Source organism: Trypanosoma cruzi, genomic scaffold (genome assembly GCF_000209065.1).
Source record: "Trypanosoma cruzi strain CL Brener 1047053516313 genomic scaffold, whole genome shotgun sequence".
In the NCBI taxonomy this organism is placed as follows: domain Eukaryota; phylum Euglenozoa; class Kinetoplastea; order Trypanosomatida; family Trypanosomatidae; genus Trypanosoma; species Trypanosoma cruzi.
Genome location: NW_001849516.1, coordinates 70,786 through 90,199, shown reverse-complemented (window position 1 = coordinate 90,199; position 19,414 = coordinate 70,786). Strand labels below are relative to the sequence as shown.

General features: G+C 50.2%; 8 protein-coding genes across 8 annotated transcripts, besides 13 other annotated features; all 8 read right to left on the bottom strand.

The window, feature by feature from the left end:
* Positions 1-2,481: part of a sequence feature (heterozygous, non-Esmeraldo-like haplotype) that runs on past the window's edge.
* Tc00.1047053506195.260 (uncharacterized protein) lies at positions 245-1,849 on the bottom strand (the record flags this gene model as incomplete). The annotated part of the gene is made up of 1 exon (XM_814026.1): positions 245-1,849. One exon carries the CDS (start codon positions 1,847-1,849, stop codon positions 245-247), a length of 1,605 nt encoding a protein of 534 aa, XP_819119.1.
* Positions 2,482-2,663: a sequence feature (areas merged during assembly that could not be assigned to a particular haplotype. This can correspond to areas where the two haplotypes were merged or to regions with more than two copies in the genome that were merged during assembly.).
* On the bottom strand, positions 2,587-4,665 carry Tc00.1047053506195.250 (hypothetical protein, conserved; the record flags this gene model as incomplete). The annotated part of the gene is made up of 1 exon (XM_814025.1): positions 2,587-4,665. The coding sequence occupies one exon, from the start codon at positions 4,663-4,665 to the stop codon at positions 2,587-2,589; it is 2,079 nt and encodes a 692-aa protein (XP_819118.1).
* Positions 2,664-4,941: a sequence feature (heterozygous, non-Esmeraldo-like haplotype).
* Positions 4,784-4,864: a sequence feature (T-rich).
* On the bottom strand, positions 4,917-7,112 carry Tc00.1047053506195.240 (hypothetical protein, conserved; the record flags this gene model as incomplete). The annotated part of the gene is made up of 1 exon (XM_814024.1): positions 4,917-7,112. The coding sequence occupies one exon, from the start codon at positions 7,110-7,112 to the stop codon at positions 4,917-4,919; it is 2,196 nt and encodes a 731-aa protein (XP_819117.1).
* Positions 4,942-5,488: a sequence feature (areas merged during assembly that could not be assigned to a particular haplotype. This can correspond to areas where the two haplotypes were merged or to regions with more than two copies in the genome that were merged during assembly.).
* Positions 5,489-19,414: part of a sequence feature (heterozygous, non-Esmeraldo-like haplotype) that runs on past the window's edge.
* Positions 7,186-7,232: a sequence feature (T-rich).
* On the bottom strand, positions 7,408-9,168 carry Tc00.1047053506195.230 (hypothetical protein, conserved; the record flags this gene model as incomplete). The annotated part of the gene is made up of 1 exon (XM_814023.1): positions 7,408-9,168. One exon carries the CDS (start codon positions 9,166-9,168, stop codon positions 7,408-7,410), a length of 1,761 nt encoding a protein of 586 aa, XP_819116.1.
* On the bottom strand, positions 9,391-9,765 carry Tc00.1047053506195.220 (hypothetical protein, conserved; the record flags this gene model as incomplete). The annotated part of the gene is made up of 1 exon (XM_814022.1): positions 9,391-9,765. The coding sequence occupies one exon, from the start codon at positions 9,763-9,765 to the stop codon at positions 9,391-9,393; it is 375 nt and encodes a 124-aa protein (XP_819115.1).
* Positions 9,811-9,843: a microsatellite.
* Positions 10,166-10,189: a microsatellite.
* Positions 10,305-11,447, bottom strand: Tc00.1047053506195.210 (hypothetical protein, conserved; the record flags this gene model as incomplete). The annotated part of the gene is made up of 1 exon (XM_814021.1): positions 10,305-11,447. The coding sequence occupies one exon, from the start codon at positions 11,445-11,447 to the stop codon at positions 10,305-10,307; it is 1,143 nt and encodes a 380-aa protein (XP_819114.1).
* Positions 11,506-11,528: a sequence feature (AT_rich).
* Positions 11,581-11,635: a sequence feature (T-rich).
* On the bottom strand, positions 11,873-16,186 carry Tc00.1047053506195.200 (hypothetical protein, conserved; the record flags this gene model as incomplete). Its single annotated transcript, XM_814020.1, has 1 exon — positions 11,873-16,186. The coding sequence occupies one exon, from the start codon at positions 16,184-16,186 to the stop codon at positions 11,873-11,875; it is 4,314 nt and encodes a 1,437-aa protein (XP_819113.1).
* Positions 16,131-16,157: a microsatellite.
* Positions 16,415-16,436: a sequence feature (AT_rich).
* Tc00.1047053506195.190 (hypothetical protein, conserved) lies at positions 16,513-18,864 on the bottom strand (the record flags this gene model as incomplete). The annotated part of the gene is made up of 1 exon (XM_814019.1): positions 16,513-18,864. One exon carries the CDS (start codon positions 18,862-18,864, stop codon positions 16,513-16,515), a length of 2,352 nt encoding a protein of 783 aa, XP_819112.1.

The window sequence follows — 19,414 nt, the reverse complement described above, 5'->3', positions numbered from 1 at the left end:
CCAGACGGCTAAAAAGCGCAATAAGGAAACATAATAGGCGCGGCGCGGCCTCCGAAGCTTCCAAAGGAAAAACCCGCGCAAAACACGCTAAAAAAGAAATGGGATGTCGCTCCGTTCATCCTCACCAGACCTTACCAATACAAAATAATGCGTGGGGCATTTATTTGGCTAGAAAAAAAAAGTTTTCGTGCGTTTTCTTTTCGTTTGTGGGAATGGCGGAAGAATTATGAAAGGACAGCGCAAACTATCTGCGACGGCGTCGTGACTTTACATACTTCGCTATCATAAGAAGCAGGTGGGCGTTGACTGCCATGTCACCTATCGCCGCGCACACCCGTTGCTGCTCCACAGGGGTGAAGTGCTCCCAAAGAACAATAAGCGCCAGCAATGCACTATGGACGGACTCCACACAATGCGAAGGGAATGAGCTCTTAAGCCTCGACATTTTCAATGGCCACGGCATGATGCGCTGTACACCGCTGTGAAATGCGTCTTTCCCCTCACTAGAGGCAAGACATGGCAGAATAGCCGTCTTGATTTCTTGATGCTTTTCCTTAAACATCTGCTCCCCCCTGGAAAAGGAGCCCGCTGGGGTAGACCGCTTCAATAGACGTTTGATTTGCTTCAACTTGCAAAGATCCATTTCGTAGTTTACAACAATAGACCTCAGGCGCATAAACGCCCTGTTCATGCGATCCCTTTGCGACGCAGCATCAGAAGGCAATTCTCTCGCAAAATCATCGTCATCATCGTTCCCATCGGAAGAGGCATGGTGAAAAACTGACATGAACCGCCTGACGTACTGCAGCCGCAAATTCAAATACTTCGACTCCGCATTCATAACTGCGGCCTCAAGACGCAGCCACAACAACTGCTGTTGATACCCCTCATCGCGTTGCCTTTTGTAGTTCATCTGCATTTCATGAAGCTCCTGACGGAGAGTTGCCATCACCACCCGCGTCGACTGAGCCCACATGGTGGCTGCCCGCCGGGCCATCACTGCCTCACGTTGTGCCTCCCAATGCTGCCGAATCTTCCCCCGCAATTCCTCCTCCTCTGTCGATTGCAAACTGACGGTGTCACTGAAAGCGTCATTGTTTTCTTGCCTTGTCTCGGAGGAAATTTCCGACGTCCGCAGAGATGTGAGCCAGTCCTCACTGGTCTCGAGCAGTGCACTGAACAGCTCGCTCAGGGCTGTAAAAACATCCCGCTCCATACCCACAACAGCAGCAGCATGTGCTGAAAAGTGTACACTGCGCTTCAGATGGTCCTGATAAAGCGCCAGACGTTCGTTTTCGGTCTTAAGTGATGCCACTTCATCCCGCAGTGCGTCACGGCGATGAATTACATCGATTAGCAGGTCATTCTTCTCACCTTTTGATGATGAAACCTGCCCTGACAAACAAAGAAACGGCTCCTTATTAAGATACGAATCCACATTGGCTCTTGACACTTCAGTCAAGCAATTGCCATCGCTTCGTGAGTTTCCTCCCGCTAAAGGGAATCCCGCAGACTCCGGTGAGGAGCCCACACACTCAGAGGTCGAAGAAGTGTCATAACGCGAAAAAATAGCATGACGTCTGTCACCGTCGACCCCTTTCTGGAAGGATTTCTGTTTCAACTGCCGCAGCGTCTCCAGTGCGGAGAGGCTATACTCCTCAAAATTAAGCTCTTCTTCCAGTCCTTTGACTTTTTCTCGAAGGCAAATGTGTTTTACATCCGAGGCAAGCGCCTTGCAAAGTCTCGCGAGATCCTCCAGTAGATGCATCCGTTGGGTCGCGGCGGAGTGCATGCTCGTCACGGCATCCCGGAGCCACACGCCGTCTTCACTGAAATGCGATTCCCCCATCCTCACCTTTGAAAAAAAAATGTTCCGCGCCCTCAGGCCGATGATGAGGTTATTTCCTTGGCAGTGAAAATGGCACACCCACCCACCCTAACCCCTCTCTACTTTTTTTGGTTCCCCTCGCTGCGTGTAGACCTATTCCACACAATCGCAGGCAAATATGATGCCGTTAGGGTAGTCAAATAAACCAAGTAGCATGAAAAGGAGCAGAGACAGACGAGAGTCATGTTTTAAAGCTCGTCATCCCTACAGCCAACTCATTTGCCTCCAGTGGGGCGCGGGAAACAAGGAAAAAGACAGAAAAAAGAAAACCTAAAAATTGAGACAGCAACGTAAATATATTTATATATAAGAAGTAGGGTAAAAAGGGAGAAACTAAAAAAAAAAAAAGAGAGAGCGAAGACCGAAAAAAGCAACACAAAAAAAGCTCATGGGTGGTATGGCCAATTTCACTGTGTCTGCTCTCCCCAGCCAACCTTCACCAGTGAAAGTCACCCTGCGCCTCTCATCTATGTTCTCCAGCTTTAAGCGTGTTGCATGCATGCATGCTTCTCTCTTTTCCCACTTTGTTTCATTTTTTGCTTTATGTGCGTTAGAGGGTAGGGGCTGCCTTAATTAATTCTCCGAGGTTTTTTATTATTATTAAAGGAAGAAAGAAAACCAAATGGAAGAAAACAAGGAAGTAGGCAAAACAATGTGCCTTGGGAAACAACACGCGCCATGTCTCTTTCCATTCCCCGTCACTCCTTTGCCTCCTTGGGGTTTGCCTTCTTCCTCTTCCTTCTCTGGGGCCGCGGCGAATCGCCCGTCGGCTGATGCGTCTGCCGGTTCTCAGCCGCCCTTTTGATTCGACTAAACTTTTTCTCGTTGTTGCCACCCGCACCACGTGACGGCACATTCTTTTCCCTCTTTGCTTTCATGGCCTTCTTCTTTTTCTTCACCACCGCCGTCTCGTCTGTGGCATCAGCCTCCGGTGGCACAAGAAATTGCATCTGGCCGTCCTCGCCAAGCGTAAACAGGCCGCTCCCGACCTCGCTGTCATTATCACTGCCCTCATTAGCCTGAAGAGCACCGTTCCTTTCGGTGAGGTCAATACTCCCCGGCACATCATTTTCCCCCCCGTCGTCTTTCTCTTCCCTGTGATTGTCATCTTCTTCATCGTCAAAGCCGTACAACATCGCAGGGATGTGTTCCACATCCGCACAGGCCGTGAACGCGCGTAGCCTGGAATCATCAAGAGGCACAACATATGCAGCGTTGAGAGCGCTTCGTTGCACAACCCAGCGACCAAGTCTGGGTTCTTTACCGCACCCGAGAAAAAGAGCATCGCCACTAGAGGTGAAATACAAGGAAGTCACAATGGCGCTAATGGGTATGGACGCCAAACACTCAAATGTCGTTTTGGCCACTGCGCCTGTCTGAGCCTGATCAACTGTTGGGCCACTCTTCTTGCCCGTCTCTGGAGTGGCAATGCGCCAGAGCCGCACATTGCCGTCATAACTTGCGCTGGCTGCCACGTCACTGTACGGTATGGACGCCACCGCTGTGATGGGGTTCGCGTTCCGCCGACATTCCTCCCGTTGCTCTTCACCATTACTGCTGGCCTTCTCCAGTTGTGCCGCCAATATCACCTTCTCCAGACCCGTGCCGTCACCCACAAATCCGTAACCGTGTGCCGCCTCCTGCACCGCAAGCGGCTTCCGTTTGTTGAGATCATATAAGAGAAGCGCACCGTTGGACGCACCACACAATACAACATTTTCGTTGACCATTGTGACACATTCAAGCACAACCTTCACACCAAAATAAGAGTGTGTGGTAAACTCCTGTTGTGTCGCTGCGTCCACCTTCCAGAAACGCATTGTTCCATCCTCTCCAACAGTTGCGCAGCGTTCCCGCTTGAGACAATGTATGCCAAGAACACTTCCCTGATGACCAAAAAGTTTGTCTTGACAAATCATCTGCGGCACAGACCACACTCGCAATGTCTCGTCGCTACTGCAGCTATATAGTGTGTCGTGACGAAACGCCAATCCAGTCACTGCAGAACGATGCATGGATAAAAACCCCATATGCATTCGGGTTCTTGTTACCCATATGCTTATTGTACCATCAGCTCCACCAGCCGCAATGTAAGATGTGACGCTTGTATCGACGGTGCTACGCTCAAACAGGGCGCGTTGTGAGGGGCGTAGACCACTCGTGTCAGAAACGGCTATGGAAAGTACCGCTGCGGGTAAACAAGGTCTAAGAAGGGTCTTCTGCGAAGAATTGGAAGAAAGTGGCAGGGACGGACTGCCGCGCAGCTCCGCCATGTACACAGATCCCGACTTATCCCCAAAGACCACCAATTCGGACCCAAGACCACATACTGCCGTTAACGCATTACTGTTGTGCCCCACGCGCAACATCTTGAGACTTTTATTTTGTTCTTCTTGCTGTCGAAAAAATCCTGAAATGGCGGTGGAAAACACACGCGACTTTGTGCCTGCCGCAATGGCCGCTTCCTCCCGCAGCTGACGCTGCTGCTCGTCGAACAAGTCCGCATCCAAGTCGTCGTCAAACTCAAGTTTTTGAAGCCGTGTGTTGACGTGGTCTCCGATGGCTCGAAGCACATCTGCAGGGTTCTCGGCCGAAACCGCCATCGGGTCCACCGTGTGATCCTCCTCTTCGCTGGTCCGATGGCGTTTCCCAACTTTCCTCATCTTCTCCTTTTCGCCTTTCGCGTCAGGACGCATCCGCCTCAGCTTCCTCTGCCGCTCTGCCGAGGCAATCACGGCGATGGCATGCCTCCTCTCGGCCTTCTTTTTGGCCAGCATAGAAAAAACTTAAGAAATTTCGAAAGGAGTGTTTTCAAGCAGACAAAAATGTAAAAAAAAGGGTTGGGCGGGTGGGGGAAAAAAAAGGAGACCATCGATGCCGAGTGAGTATTGACAAAAAAACAACAAAATAACAGCAAAGCAAAGGTACAGAAAAAAGAATAACAAACAAAAAAACAAACAAAAACATTCACAAAAAAGTCGTCCAAAAGTAACGACAGACGGAGTAGCACGAAACGCGGCACAGACTTTCATCGCCGAACGCCACGTAACTGATAAAAGGACAGTTCACTTTCACGGGCCGCCAACCGTACAAGCACGCGCAATGCACATCTCAGCATTTGCGGGTTTGACACATGCGGAGAAAATAACAGCATCAGTTCCTTCACACGACTGGACGCAACGAGAGCCTCTTGTGAAGTTATAAAATCGTCACCATCGCCCGCAGACGCAGCAGAGGATGGCGAAGAAATATCCGTCCGTGTTTTGAAAAATTGCTCCATGAGCGATGCGATGAAGGTAGAGGTTGTGCGCATAACAACAAGGTTCACATCGTTCATGCGCATCAAGACAAGTGGCTCAGGTAGGCACGAGCAATGAACAAGTCTCTCCCGCTGTTCCACTACAAGCCGTAAAAGTCGCTTTCGTTCGTGTGCGCTGAATCGCATCGCCGGTGAAGGTTCACTGTAGACAAGAGTAAGGAAACCTCCCTTGTATGGCTTGCCCCTCAGCACCGCAGCAAACCACTGAAGACCGTCTGGATGAATAAACGGGGACAAGAAAGTGTTGCTTGTGACATTGCTAGAGTCGGGGTGGGCCGCAAGGGGTGGTGTCGTCTCACAGCTAAGCCATCGTTGCTGTTGCGCTTGCTTCTTGACTCTCGCCTCTGAGGTTACAAGGGACAAAGCAATTCTTTCATACCGAGAGAGTTCCTCCTCCAATTGAACAATTTCCGACATTAACTGACTTGCCACTCGATATGTCTGCTCTGCAAGAGCTACAAAAGCCTCCTGACTTGCTGCAATGTGTACCAACAAAAGCCCCTCGGACTTTAAGAACGCCGCTGGTGTTTCATCCGAAGGGAGGTCCAATGCGGCGACATCTTTCTTGACCCTGCTTCCCGAGTATGCTGGATCACATAGACTTCCTTCAGTTTCATGACCACCGGTAATTCGCCCTTGAATTTCTTCCTGCCCTAGCGCTAAATTCCCCAAGTCACCAAACGAAGTTAGACCGGCACGACCACGTCGAGAGTCCCGTGCCATAACATTCATATTGGCACAATAGCACCATAGATACCCGGTGTTGTTGTACATGGGCAAACAAACCGGCGCCCATATTTCCCCTGCCTGTGAATTGGCAAGACACCGTGTAAAATTAAGTAGTAAAAGAGCATCATCGACATGAAGTGGTGCGTCAGAGTCCGCTGGCCCCACGGCACACACCACACGGCCCCGAAAAAATAAAAAGCTGTAAAGATGATCTTTTGCCTCTGCTTCCTTAGCTATTGCTCTGTGCCCCGTATTTTCAGTGCTGTTTTCTTCGCCGCCGCCAATTGATTTGGTGGTTGAAAAGGCTGTACCATGGTGTTGTGTAAGGAGGAACTCCAGTGAACGCCGCCGCCTCACCGACAACGGCGCTGCGGCAAGGCAGCGGAACAAATAACATTCCTCTTGACTATTGCACCTAATAAGTTGCCGTATAACACTGGCGTCTGTGGAGGAAATAAGCCGCCGAAGGTCATACGAAGGATGGCGAGAGAGAATACTGCTCACATTGGGTACAAGACTAACTAGCTGCAGATGAATCTGTCGTAACTGCCGCATGCAGCTTCGCATGGACTCATTCGCGCGCGTCACAAGTACGTAGAAGAGCTCCCCATGCACGCAAAAGTAGAGGTACAGATCACCAGCCGTGATGCAATGTAGATTTTCCTTCTGCCGTTGCCGCACTGCCGCCGCATCGCCGTGTCTCTGCTGAGCCATGGCCATGAGCACTCGAAATATACCGAAGAGCTCAGTGAATTCCTCCTCATCGCCATGGCGTGTGAAGACAGGCTTGCCGGCACTTGTAAAAACAAAAACATGCTTAGAGTGTCTGCAAAAAATATTGTCGGGAGACACACACTGCGATGCCATCACCAAAGAGGAGGGTCCACTCACCTGCGATGCAACGGCCGCCTGGGGCGGTGTCTGAGCTTCTTCCATGTGCCCCGCATCACCGGCTGTATCCGTCAACGTTACGTCCCGCATGGCCGAAAGCTTCAGCTCCATATTTCTCGCAGTCGCAACCGTCTCATCCTCTTCTTCTTCTTCTTCACTCAATTCCTCCATACGAGATGGCGGTCCTGCAAAACCCACAGCAACACCCCCTGAAGCGCCAACGGGGGTCCCGCGACCCTCTTCGCCCTTCTCGTCGCCCAGACTTCCATTGGCAGACGAATCCATGGCGTTTCGTTAAGTGCGTCCGAGCCACTTTGCATAAACACTTCCAAATAAATCCCATTCACGACACGGGGGTACAAAAAAAAACAAAAAAATTGAAAGCAAAAACAAAAAGAAGGACAATTCTCATTCTCCAGAGACATGAGAAACTCTAGCAAACAGGCAGGCAGTGGATAAAACACCCAAATAAATGCACACAAGCCATAAATCACGCAATTTAAAACTGGGCATAGAGAAGAAACAAAAAAATATATAACAATAACAAAAACCTGCTTTTGTGAACATTTTTTTTTCTTATTCACAGCATCCCCCCGCGAAGAGGCTCGCCTGTTTCTTCGCTAAACGTGGGGACGGAGAACCAACTCGGCGGGTACCACGCAGCCCGTGTAAAGAGAAAGTAGAACATCACCTCGTAAAGAAACAACTGGTAATACACCGCGTTCAAAAAACCTCTGACGTCAATCCAAGCCAAATTATCCCACAAGTGGTTATTTGTCAGCACAACAGGGGCACCGTCAAGAGTGTAAGAACCGCTCTCGCCAATTTCGTATTTCGACTTGCCGTACTTTAACTCCGGCCACATGGCACGCCATGTCGTCATGACAACGTGGAACGAGGAATATCCGTCGTAGCGAGCAAACCCCGCATGCGATCTCAAGGAGCCCTCTTCTTTATCTTTCACTTGATCAAGTTGCCGTAGAAGCTGCCGAACATTGTGACTGACCACTGGCACCTGCGCAAATGCCGCACCATAACTCTTTACCGTTGGGAGGGCTGCGCAGTCACCAAGGGCAAATACATTTGCATGAACACGATGCTGCAACGTTTCAGGGTGGACATCAACAAACCCCTCCGCCGCTGCCCCGCCACTTAATCCGCTCTTCGCGATAAAGGCAGGTGCGACAAGGGGAAGATCGAGCACAAGCAGCTTGTACGGCACCACCCTTTTTTCTTTTGTGACATAATTGTAAAGAGTTGCCTCACTTCGCAGTGGATCAAGATGTGAAATATAAGAACATGTGATGAAGTCAACACCACGATTTCGCCACAAGGACAGTATTCGATCGTTAAGAATCAGGGGGAAAGCGTCGCTCGGCTGTCGGTCCGCTGTCACTGCAATGTACGGGCAAAGTAAGAGTTTGTTGAAGTAATACATGTAACGCCAAATGGTATTTACGGAGCCAATAAATGTGCCGTCGTGCTGACGCGATGTGTACCGCATCTTGCCGTTCGTTACAAAAGAGGTTGGAGGCACCTTTACGTGCAGGACGGTCCCTTGAAACAGATGCACAAGAGAATCCCGTGTGATGCCGGGATTCACAGCAATGCGGTATCGATCCACCTGAGAAGGTGAAATAAAACGTTTCAGCGGCCCGAGCGTTCGCTCCGCACCACACGCAATGACGAGTGCGTCGTACGGGTAGCGACGCTCCAACGGTGCGGCACCAAAAATGGAAGAACTCCACGCCCACCAACTTTTTAGCGGCGCCACCCACCGCGACAAGGATGACGATGATGATGATGGTGGCGGTGGGGTAGGTGGCAATGATGATTGAGTTGCAGAAGAATTGGGAGAATCTTCAAGTACAACCACTTCGTTTCGTGCAGTGTCAACAAGCACCACCTCCCCCCGAACGAGGGATGCATCTCGTGTCACGTTCCACGTGGCAGGTGACCGCAGAAAATCAACTTTCCCTGTTGTGTTAAGGTCGTAACTACGGTGCCCCACGTGGGCGAGGGGAACCATGGCGTGAAACACATGTTTCTTTTCCCGTTCGATCACCGTCACGTGCAGATCCGGTGAGGCTGTCGTGAGACTTGCGGAAAGCGCTGACCCAGCTGCACCAGCGCCAACGATCACGACACGTCTGCCGGTGCGTTGTTGGCTTAAGACTCCATCGGGACGCCGTTGTCGACCTCGTGCCTTTTCAAGCGCAAGGTATAAGGCCGCCACCGTTGTAAGAAACGCAAGACCGCAAGATGCAACGATAAAACGCCGTGACTTCTGCACCGCGAAAGGATTTTCTTTGGGTTTCTCTTTATTCCTGGGAAGGTACATCTGCGACTACCGCACTACACAAGACCAATAAAGACGGAAAAAGAGAAGCAAATTTAATAATAAACTGATGCATTCATACAGTCCCTCAGCTATGCACGGAAACCTCAAACCCGTCTCTTCTTTTTTTATTCGTTTTTTTTTTCCGACGGGTTTTTATTGTCCCACCGCCAACCCGCCATCGTCATACATACGCTGGTGTTGCTTACACCTCGGAAATTTTCTTCAAGGAGGCCACACAGGCATCATGCCCCGCTCCTTCTGCATCGAAAGGAACCTTTCCAACTCCTCTTTTTTATCGCCTTGGCTTTGCAGCTCGACTTGTAGGTTGCCATAGGCAAAGAACTCTAACAGCACACCAACCGGGTCCTCAGGCCGCTGCATCAACAGTTTTCGCATCGCACAGCGCATGATGGCGTCAATCTCTGGGTGTTCCCGCAAGTATTTGGCATGGGCGATCTTTTCCTCCGTGAGGTTGCGACGCATATTCTGCAGCTCCTCGGGTGTCATGATCGCAGTGGCCGCCTCTGTGAGAGTCGGAAAGCACTCTGAAGCAGGGTCATGCCTGCTGCTCGTCACGGCACCTCCCACCCGTTCCATATATCCTCCTTTTTGAAAAAAAATCAGTGGGTGGCGAACTCATGCAAAAAAAAAAAAAAAAAAAAAACCAAAAAAAAACACGCACACGGAAAAAAAAAAAGGGGGGGAAAGAGGCAGACGTCCCACAGACACGCAGAGAGGGGCCTTCCTCTGAAATCGCAGGATGGGCGGGGAAGGAGCACGTGGAATAACAACAACAAAAACAACAAGATAAAACACAAACCTTACAGACGTGGCAACCAAAGCGGGTACAAACAAACAAAAAACAACAACAACACAGAAAGCGGCTCTAGACGGAGGTAGTACAAGTGACGGTCATCCACTTCACGCATTATTAAACAAGATCGATAGAAAGTTTTGGAAAATAAAGGGGAAGCATAGTCTCAGCCCCAGACCCACGAAAATAAAATAAAATAAAATAGAAAGAACTCTTCGCCTTTCCCATCCTCCCTGCGAAGCCAACACACAAAAAAAGTGGATCTACTCCAAACTATTGGACACTCAAAAGAACACAAGAAAAACAAACAAATCAAACCAAATCACCACAGTGCAGTTGGTTTATGACTTTGGTGCGTCATCGCTCGCCCGGTATGCCGCTCTGCTGCACGTTTTTCCTCTGCTCTCCACCGTTCTTCTGTTATGCCACGAAGTGTCTTTTGTGGTGCTTTGGGTGGGGGTGGTTGGCCAAAAATAAAGTCTGGCATTTTCTGGTTTGCACTCTGGTGGCAGCGAGCCCTGGATCGGCGAAGCATATCTTCGTCAAAGCAATCCTTTGATTCATGTTGCGAGGAGCTGGGCCGTACTGCTACACGAGGCATAACTCGGACGCCAACAGCCGGCGGATCGGGGTAATCATTCTTCGAGAGCAGCACATTGTCCCGCAATCCCCGGTGTTCACCTGCACCATTGGAGCGTCGTGGAGGATTTTCAGGCGTTGGTTTAGACTCCGCATTACGATAATGCGCCCCGCGATGCTCAGTGAGATTGTCAGGACGCGGTGCAGAGTCATCAAGTGCAAAAGGCACATGCACTTGAATCGCCTCGCCTGGTTTTCCCAAATCCATTGCGTTTTTCTTTTCCTTTAGATTGGCACACCGCTCATGACTTCCCTTCGCATATTCTACTGAAGCAATACGCCGCGCGAGACGTTCTTCTTCACGTACAATTGATGAATTTCCAGCGTGGCGCAAAACTTTTTGTGCCGCCTCACGGTAGGACGGATTTTCGGCAATATTCAAGGCACGCGCCTCTGCTATTTGCACCGAGGTACATGTATTTCTGTTGAGTGGTTTTACACAACGCCGTTCCGTTGTTGTAAAGCTTTCCCTCGGAGCGAGAATACTGGAAACAGTGTCTTTACCAGCACCTGTAACACCTTGCACCCGTCTTTTCCCATATCGACCTTCCTGACGCTTAGCGTCGTCTGAAAGACTGATGTAATGCGGATCAATGTGCTTTTTGCCGCGGTATTCTTCCTCTTTCCCACGCGCAAAGCGCTGTGGATGTACGTGGGGCCGAGCCTCGCGCCCACACACACCAATTGCGGGTGTTATTCCAAATTCAGAGTGCACCAACTTGTATTCACACGTTGTACGTGGACCCCGCCGGCCACTGGCATGATTCGTGCTGTTCTCCTTTGCACCCGTTTCGCTAAAAACGCTTTTTTCGCCGTTGTTACACATTACTGTTGGTGATTTCGCCCTCGCCAGAAAGAACACACACAGACACACTCCCCTTTACAATTAAAAATAAATAAATAAATAGATATGCGTCCTATGCACCAATTCTGCAGTGCATGCAAATAAAAAATACATCAAAAAAAAAGAAGAGAAAAAGAGATGTAAAGAGGAAAAAAAAAAGAAAGAAAAAACCCCACCACTCTCAGTTGTTCGCTCCTCTGTTGCTGTTTTCTTTTTTTTTTTTTCTCCTCGACTCTAATAATACTCATTTAAAATATACAATTCAGTACAGCAATCATGCAGCCCCTTTGAGAGCACATCTCTGATATTCCCTGGACAACTCGTCTCCAGCCTCCCCACAGCCATCAGCAAACCAATTTCCGCTAAAACAAAGCAAGAATATAATTGGGGAGGGGTAAACAACAAATTCAACGTGGCTCAAGCAAAAGCAGGCTCTGGAGCTGCTGTCGCAAGGGCTCTCTTTCGCTTTCCACCTTCGCAAGCCGCCCTTCCAAGACACGATTCACCTTCTGCAGCGCCCCATTTTCTTCTGTCATCGCGTCAAATGCCTTCTCTTGAAGCCAACATGCTTCTTGCAGTTCCGCCACACGTTGTTCAAGTGTCTCAATTTGCACCTGCTTCTCCGCCAGCTGGCGGCTGAGATCCTTCGAGTGTTCCTCAGCTGCCTCGCTACGAAACTTTTCCGCCTGCAATAAACGTTGTATTGATTGATGAGCGGTGTGTGCCTCGCTAATTTCTTGTTGCAACGCCTCGATGGTTCTTTCTGCCTGTCTCGCCCGCGACATTTCATCGTTTTGTCTTTGCTGTAGCGTCAGGTTGGATGCCGCCAGTTGCTCACGGATTTCATGCAGCGCCTGTCCCGTTTTGTTCTGCGAATTGCGTGCCTCCAGTAACTCTCGCTCAAGACGATGAATATCCCTCTGCAAGAGCTCCTTTGTGTTATCCGCGTCACGGCGAATTCCTTGCTCTTCCTCACGCGCGGAATTTAATCGTGCCTGCACATTCTGCAGCTCCGCCCGCAACTCCTCTACCTGCCGCAAAAGTTGCTCTTGCCGTCCCTCTTCACCTTGCCGTCGTGCCGCACGTTCCAATTGAAGCTTAGCAACAGTTTCTTGCCACTGCCTCCGTTCTGTTTCCAACTCACGTTTCTTGGCAGCCAGTTGCTCTTCAAGATGCTCCACACGCGCACAAACTTCGTTGTATCGCGATGTAACGTCCTCCAATTTTGTATATGCTTCATCGGAAAAGCGCTGTGCTGCAGCAGCCTTCGACTGTGCTGTCGCCAGTTGCGTTGCCAGTCCCTGCTCCCGTTCCGTCATACCGCGAGTCATGCGACGCACACGCTCCTCACAACTCATGTTTAGATGATGACTGGACTTCTTGAACGTCTCTTCACGTTCACGCAGATAAATAGTTGTGCTATGATATAGACGCTTAAACACCGCCGCACACTCGTCAACATAGGCATCCACAATACCACCCGCTATAGCAGTCCACATGACGTCATCGTTTGTTTCCTCGTGATGCACATTTGCTGTTTCTTCTCCAGAATCATTTACATTGTCATTGTCGGCGCCGATATTCCTGATATTGACGTTGCTACCATCTGTGGCGACCAATTGCGCTTCAGAGGTGGTGTCAGCAGTATTATTATTAGTATTAGTAGTGGTAGCGGGAGTTGTCTTGGTATTGGCAGCCATGGGAGAGGAAGCAATAAAAAGGCGTTGTAGACGCTCTAAAGATTCCCAAAAAAAGGCGTACGGCCGTAGTGAAACTTGTTCCACCGATGATGTAAGATCACTGAGGAACGTGTGGAGAGCGCTGGAGAATGCTGCAGCCAACTCACAATTTTTCCAGACTCCTGGCCTGGAAGGAGGACTTAAATCGTCTTCCAACGTTGATGTTGGTGGTGAAAGGGTTCGGCTACTGCTCGGTTCCCCGTGTGATTTTTGCGGTGGCAGTTTGGGAAAATTTTCCCTTGGAGTTGTCGGTAGACGAATCACCGGAGAAAATTCAAGGGGCTTGATGACCCCCGAGATTTCGGCTGCATCGTCGGGTTCAATGCGAAATGTCATCGCATCCAACTCTTCACGCGGTGGGCTGAGACTGGGTACGGAGACGGACCGTGGCTCATCAAGAATTGCAAGGAGACGCGTCGTCGCCCTCTTTGCAGTTGCCTGCAGCAGCAAAGCAATTCGTGAAAACTGTTGAGCGGGGCTTGGCGGTAGTTGGCCCAGACAATCCTGCACACATTGCTTTTGTTCCTCAAGCTTTCCACGCAACTCTTCTATATTCGTTTGTGCTGCATTAAGTGAACCAACAAGCGCCTGCACATGTTCACGCTCTTGCATTAACTCCGTTTCAATCTCCTCATAGCGGTCCACAGGAACGGTCTCCGCCGCTAGACCTTTTGCCTTCTGCGAGGAACGATGAAGGGCATCTTGCATCTTTGCCGCCTCAATCTCGGCATCACACAACTGACGATTAAGCGTGGCTATAGTCGAATCTTTCGCCCCCAGCTCTGTCTCCTTACTGCACTGAGCCTGCTCTAGTTTCTCCCGAAGTTTTGTATTTTCCGCAATGAAAGATGCATTTTTTTCCTCCATGCCGCGCCGCAGTGTTTCCAGTTCGTGAGTGACTTGCGCCAACTCCGCCTCGTGACGCTCGCGCAACCACGACATTGTCTTCTCTGTCTCCGCCGTATTGCTCTCTAGCTCCGTACGAGCCTTGAGCAACTCACCCCTCAGCTTACACTCAACGTCCCTCATGCATTTCATTTCATCTTGCAGTTCCTTTATACGATGAATGTCATTCGAATCATGTTCACAAAGTCGCCGCTGCAATTCCTGCTTCGACTGTATCATCTTTTCCATCTCATCCTCGTGTTGTTGCAATTGCCGCTGGTAGCGGGAACGGCTGTTTTGTACAACTTGCTCCAAACGGGTGTTCTCTGCCCGTAACTCCGCTATTTCCTGTGAATTCTTTGCACGTAGCCGTTGGTTCTCCGCCTCTAGTTCCTCTACCCTTCCCTGAAAGGCGAGTTGCTGCTGCCTAACCGCCTGTAACTGTTCCTCGCCGGATGGAGAGGAAAGTGCAGCCGCCAGACGTCCCGCTGCTGACACCGCCGACTTTTCTTCCTCGCGCCATCGGTTAATTTCCGAACGAAGTGAACGAATCTCACGCTCCATTGTGCGCCGCTCATTTTCCAGATCCTCATGAAGATTGGCAAGCTCTAAGGCACCCTGGCGCCGTGTCTGCTCTAATTCACACTGGAGTGCTACCTTTTCCGCACGTTTTTCTTCCTCTATTGCCGCAATACGAAGATTTGTTTGACGTTGCACTTCAAGAGTGTCAAACTCACGCAATCGGTCAGTTTGTGCATCTAATGTCTGCACTTCCTCCTTAAGTGCAACGAGCGATAGCCTCAACTGCTCATTCTCCCGGCCCAAATTAGTTGCCTTGTCAAGCGCAAGCTGCAGTTCGGCGGTGGCTCGTTCTAGGTCGGAGTCGCAACGACGCAGACGCTCCTCCAACTGTTGCAGAGCCCGCGATAGTTCAATTACAAGATGCGATGTTTCCTCTAGAGAATGCGCAAACCACTGCCCCAGCTGCCCCGGTGTGAAGCTGGAATCAGCGGTCGCACCGACCGTCGCCGCGGTCGGCAAACGCAGGCGCGTCAACTGCGAAACTGCGACTGGGGACAGCTCCCGTTTTGTGTTGTGGCTACGTCCTGCATCCAAAATGAGTTCCTGCAGTTGGTTGTGTAGTGTGACAAGTATGGAAGCAGCGGTAACCATTTCCACAGATGGCTTTTGAGAGTCGCGATACAACGCTGAAGTTTTGGCTAATTCCTGCTGCTGTTCTCGAAGATTTTCTTCTGCCTCACGCTGAGCCGCATGGGCACGCAACAATTCACGGTCCTTCTCTTCTACTCTCAACCGCATCTCCTCTAGAGATGCCTCCGCCGAGCGCCGTGCTGCTTCCGCTGCTTCACTCCCCGCGCCGGCGATCCGTGCTGTTTGAACGGCGCTCTCAAGGTCTCGCTTTAGCGTGTCGTGCAACAGTTTCTGCTCTTGTAATTCCCTTTCCAATTTTTTTGCATACACGTGCGACTTTTGCTTCTCCTCTTCCTGCTGGTGCAGCTGCTCGCGAAGGGAAACATCCATTTTCCGCGATCCTCCTTGAATCACTGGCGATGGATGGTCATCTGCACCGTGATTTCGCGTGGATTCAAGACGCTTTAGGTGCTGCTGAAGCTCCCTTATTCTTGCGGTAGCTTTGTCGCGTTCCCCTGCAAGCTGAGAGCAGCGGCCTTTCAACTGATCCAACTGCCCAAGAACTTCCTGCCCGACTTCGATGCAGCGCTGCAGCTCTGTCTCCTTTGCCGCGATAACCGCCGTGTCGTGACGGCAAAGCTGCTCGTACTGCAAAAGCGCCTGATACGCGTCGGGGGATGTGCGACGAAGCCGCGCAAGTTCTTCGGAAGAAAAACTCGCCAGAGGCGTCAGCAACTGAACTTTTCTTGAGCTCATGTGAAGACCCTCCGCATCCGCCGTCAAATCACTGCTGTTCAGTCCCGTGTCCCTCGCCGGGCGGTGGATTGGCCGTAGCCCACTTTTCATATTTGGGAGTACAGAGAGGGTGTCTTGACGCACGCAAAAATCGAAGAAAAAAGGAAAAAAAAAAAAAAAAGTGAGGGGGCAAAGTGGAAAAAAGCGCATACAGAAGAAAAACAAAGATGATAAAGGCGTGTCCAAATGCAAGCAAGCATCTCGTTTTGCAGAGAACCTTAACCCTCAACTCTTGTCTCGTGTTCCCTTCTCTTCTCCCGCCCCTCCACACGACGCCTGCAGAAGAAACGCGTAACTACGTCAAATACACATAATAAAAAAATGAAAAAACTCGGGAAAAGAAATGCCCAACATCGCTATTATTTCTTTCACTGCCTCTTTTTTAATTTTTTTTTTTTTTCACGTTCTTTCGTTTGTGTACTCTTTCGCCTTGTCTATCGCCTTGCTTCGCACCCATTCCGTTGAAATACACCAGCCTAGTTACCAGTCAAAACCAGCATGTCCACGCCATTAACTCCGGCGCTCGCAGTGCCCATCACCTGCTGGATATCTTTCTCAAGAGCATTTGGACCTTGTGGTTCCTCGGTGTGAATGGAGTGTAGTTTTGCCTCCAGGATTCGCTTCAGATGATTGAACCACTCTACTTGTTGAACACTCCCCTCATAATTCTCTTGAATATCAAGGTGTCTTTGCTGCGTCTCTCTAAGTCGCACCTGCAAGTCTTCAATTGCCCGTTCAAATCCCTTTTCTGCCAGAACGGTGACACCATGATCCTTGTTGAGGTGGTACAGCAGCCATCCCCTCGTTGGGTTTGCTTTGCCGCAGTATGTACACTTCAGGCCCCCCACTACGACTGTAGCCTCCTGCGCACGCTCGTCTTCCGTTGGAATCTCAGCACCACTCCTCAGGATCCCCGTAAACTCACGCTCAGCCTCAATACGATCCCATTGGGCGGTAATCAAGGCCCCTTGTGCCTGTAGACGATGATAAATAGATTCATTCATGTTTGTTTCGTCTCGAAGGGCTTGGACATCGCGCTCCATCTTCGATATGTCCTCCATAAACAAACTCTCTTGATATTCGTAATTAGACTTCTTCGAAAGCCATTCTTGATCAACTTCAGCCGCCGTTTGCCGAACCTCCCGAAGCTCAGTAATCAGTGGTGCAAGCTTTGTTCGGCGTTCACGAATTGCCATTGTGAAATCTTGCACAACGCGTGAAAGTTCCTCAAGTGTTTTGCCCTTGAGTTCTTCAATTGTATCCTTTTCACGCGTCAGCTTGGTAAGGGCTTCCACTGTGCGGCTGTAACCCTGCAGCCCGAGTTTCCTTTCAAGATCACCAATCTCGGCGTCAAGATCGTTAAACTGCGCCTTTAGGACGTTTTCGGTAAATGTCACTACTCCCCACTCAACACGTAACTCTGACAATTTCGCCCTCATCCCCTCACTTGCGGCCTTTTTAGCTCGGACTTGATTTGAAAAGGTGAGAAATTCATCACCCTTCAACATTTGATGCGCCTCACGCAGTTGATTGATGCGATTTTCCCTATCCCGAATTTCATTCAAAGTGCGACTGTTGTCAGCCTGCAGGCTTGTGAGCATCTCCAATACCTCTTCTTTGCGCTTTGTCACCCGTTCCACTTGCTGTTTGATGGTTGAAATGGTGCTTCCATCTTCACCAGGCTTCTGCCGTTCCTTCACTTGATGCTGGAGCTTCTTTAACGCCTCATCGAGCTTCTGGTTCTCTGTCGTCAGCGCCTGCATGTCCAGAGGCTCAGAGATGAGCTTATCCAGCTCTTCATTCTCCCGACGCTTTTGCTCAAGTTCTTTTGGAAGATGCTCCTCGAGAATCATCTTGTTCGTTTGAATCTCATCTCGCATGCGGCGTACAATAACGTCCACACGACCATCAGCGGCATCACGGCGAAGATTTTGTAGCCGGTTTTGCATCTCCGTGCTGCGCTGCTGTGCGGAGATGAGCGACTGTTGCAGCTCCACTCGCTTCTCCGCCAACTTTGACTCCTCCTCCAATGCCGCGCGGAGGGATTTACTCGCATTCACAAGTGACTCCTTGTCGGGCACACCGCCAAGTTTTTTCTCCGCCACCTGAATGTAATCCTGAAGACGGTCCCGTTCCTCCTCAAGTGCGGTGACTTTTCGGCGCGCCTCCGCGGGATCCGCGTGAGCAGCCCGAAGCGCATCGACGCGCCGATGCGTTTGAACGAACATCAATCGAAGGTTCTCATACTGCTGATAAAGGGCCCGTACATCTTCATCCTGAGCTCGCATCGCCTCTGGAATATCAAGCCGCTGAAGAAAACGGGCAAGGTACACACGCTTCTCGTTCTGCGGCATGTTGGATAGCACCCAGTAAAGTGTCGGATACACAACGGTCGGCTCGGCCTGAGCGAAGCCGGACGCAAAATTGTCCGCCAGAAGCGCCGGTATTCGGTAGCCAAGAGTTTTCGTCAGGAACTCAATCATACGCGGTGCAGCCTCACCAATGGGCACCTCTTCCAAATCCATTTGTTGTGACTGCGCCAGAGTGCCAAAGACGTCGTTGACGATTTGAAGCAAGGGAACACCTTGAATGGCATCAAATTCCACAAGTGAATATTGCCGAGACAGCACCTTGTTTACATTATCAACAATATACTGAAGGACCTCCTCTTCTGTCAGGTCTGCCGCAGGACGTGGTTTATTGCCGCCATACGCGCCTGTTCCCTCGCCTGCAAACGCGTTGCCATATGTCGAAGAGTTGCCGGGCGCCATCGAGAAAGCGGGGGTGGGGCCAGGGCCAGGGGATCCCGGTTTGCCCGTAATGTTCATAACTGTTTTGCTGGGGCTGTCGCTCAATCTTCCTTCACCTTGCTTCTTTTTTTTTTTTTTTCTTCTCCTGTCATCATTCAAAAACAGTGAGACCAGAGAGAAGGCACCTTGAATATGTACCGGTAACCACAACGCGGAGCCAACGTACACATAAATGTCATTTCCCCTCACTCGTCATGACTCGCAGATTTTGGCTCTTACTCACTTCTCAACTTCTTCCCCTCGCCCGCAAACGCCTCGTGTTTCCAAGTCGTAGCAGCCGCACGGCAAACAACACAGCCAACAAGAAACAAAAAAGACAACCGCAGCATCACAAAGAGGACGCGCATGCAGACACCCCAACAAAGAGAATGGCAAGGACAAGAAAGCCTTCAGGCACATCACATCACATTTCGACGATTTAGAAGCGTAGATGTGGCGCAATATATAGATACGTAATGTTTGTAGTGGCAGCAGCACCCACCAATCCACAAACACACTCGCCCACTCTTACAAAAAGAAGGGAAAACGCCGCAAAAAAGCAGAAAAATAAATAAATTTCTTCATTTCT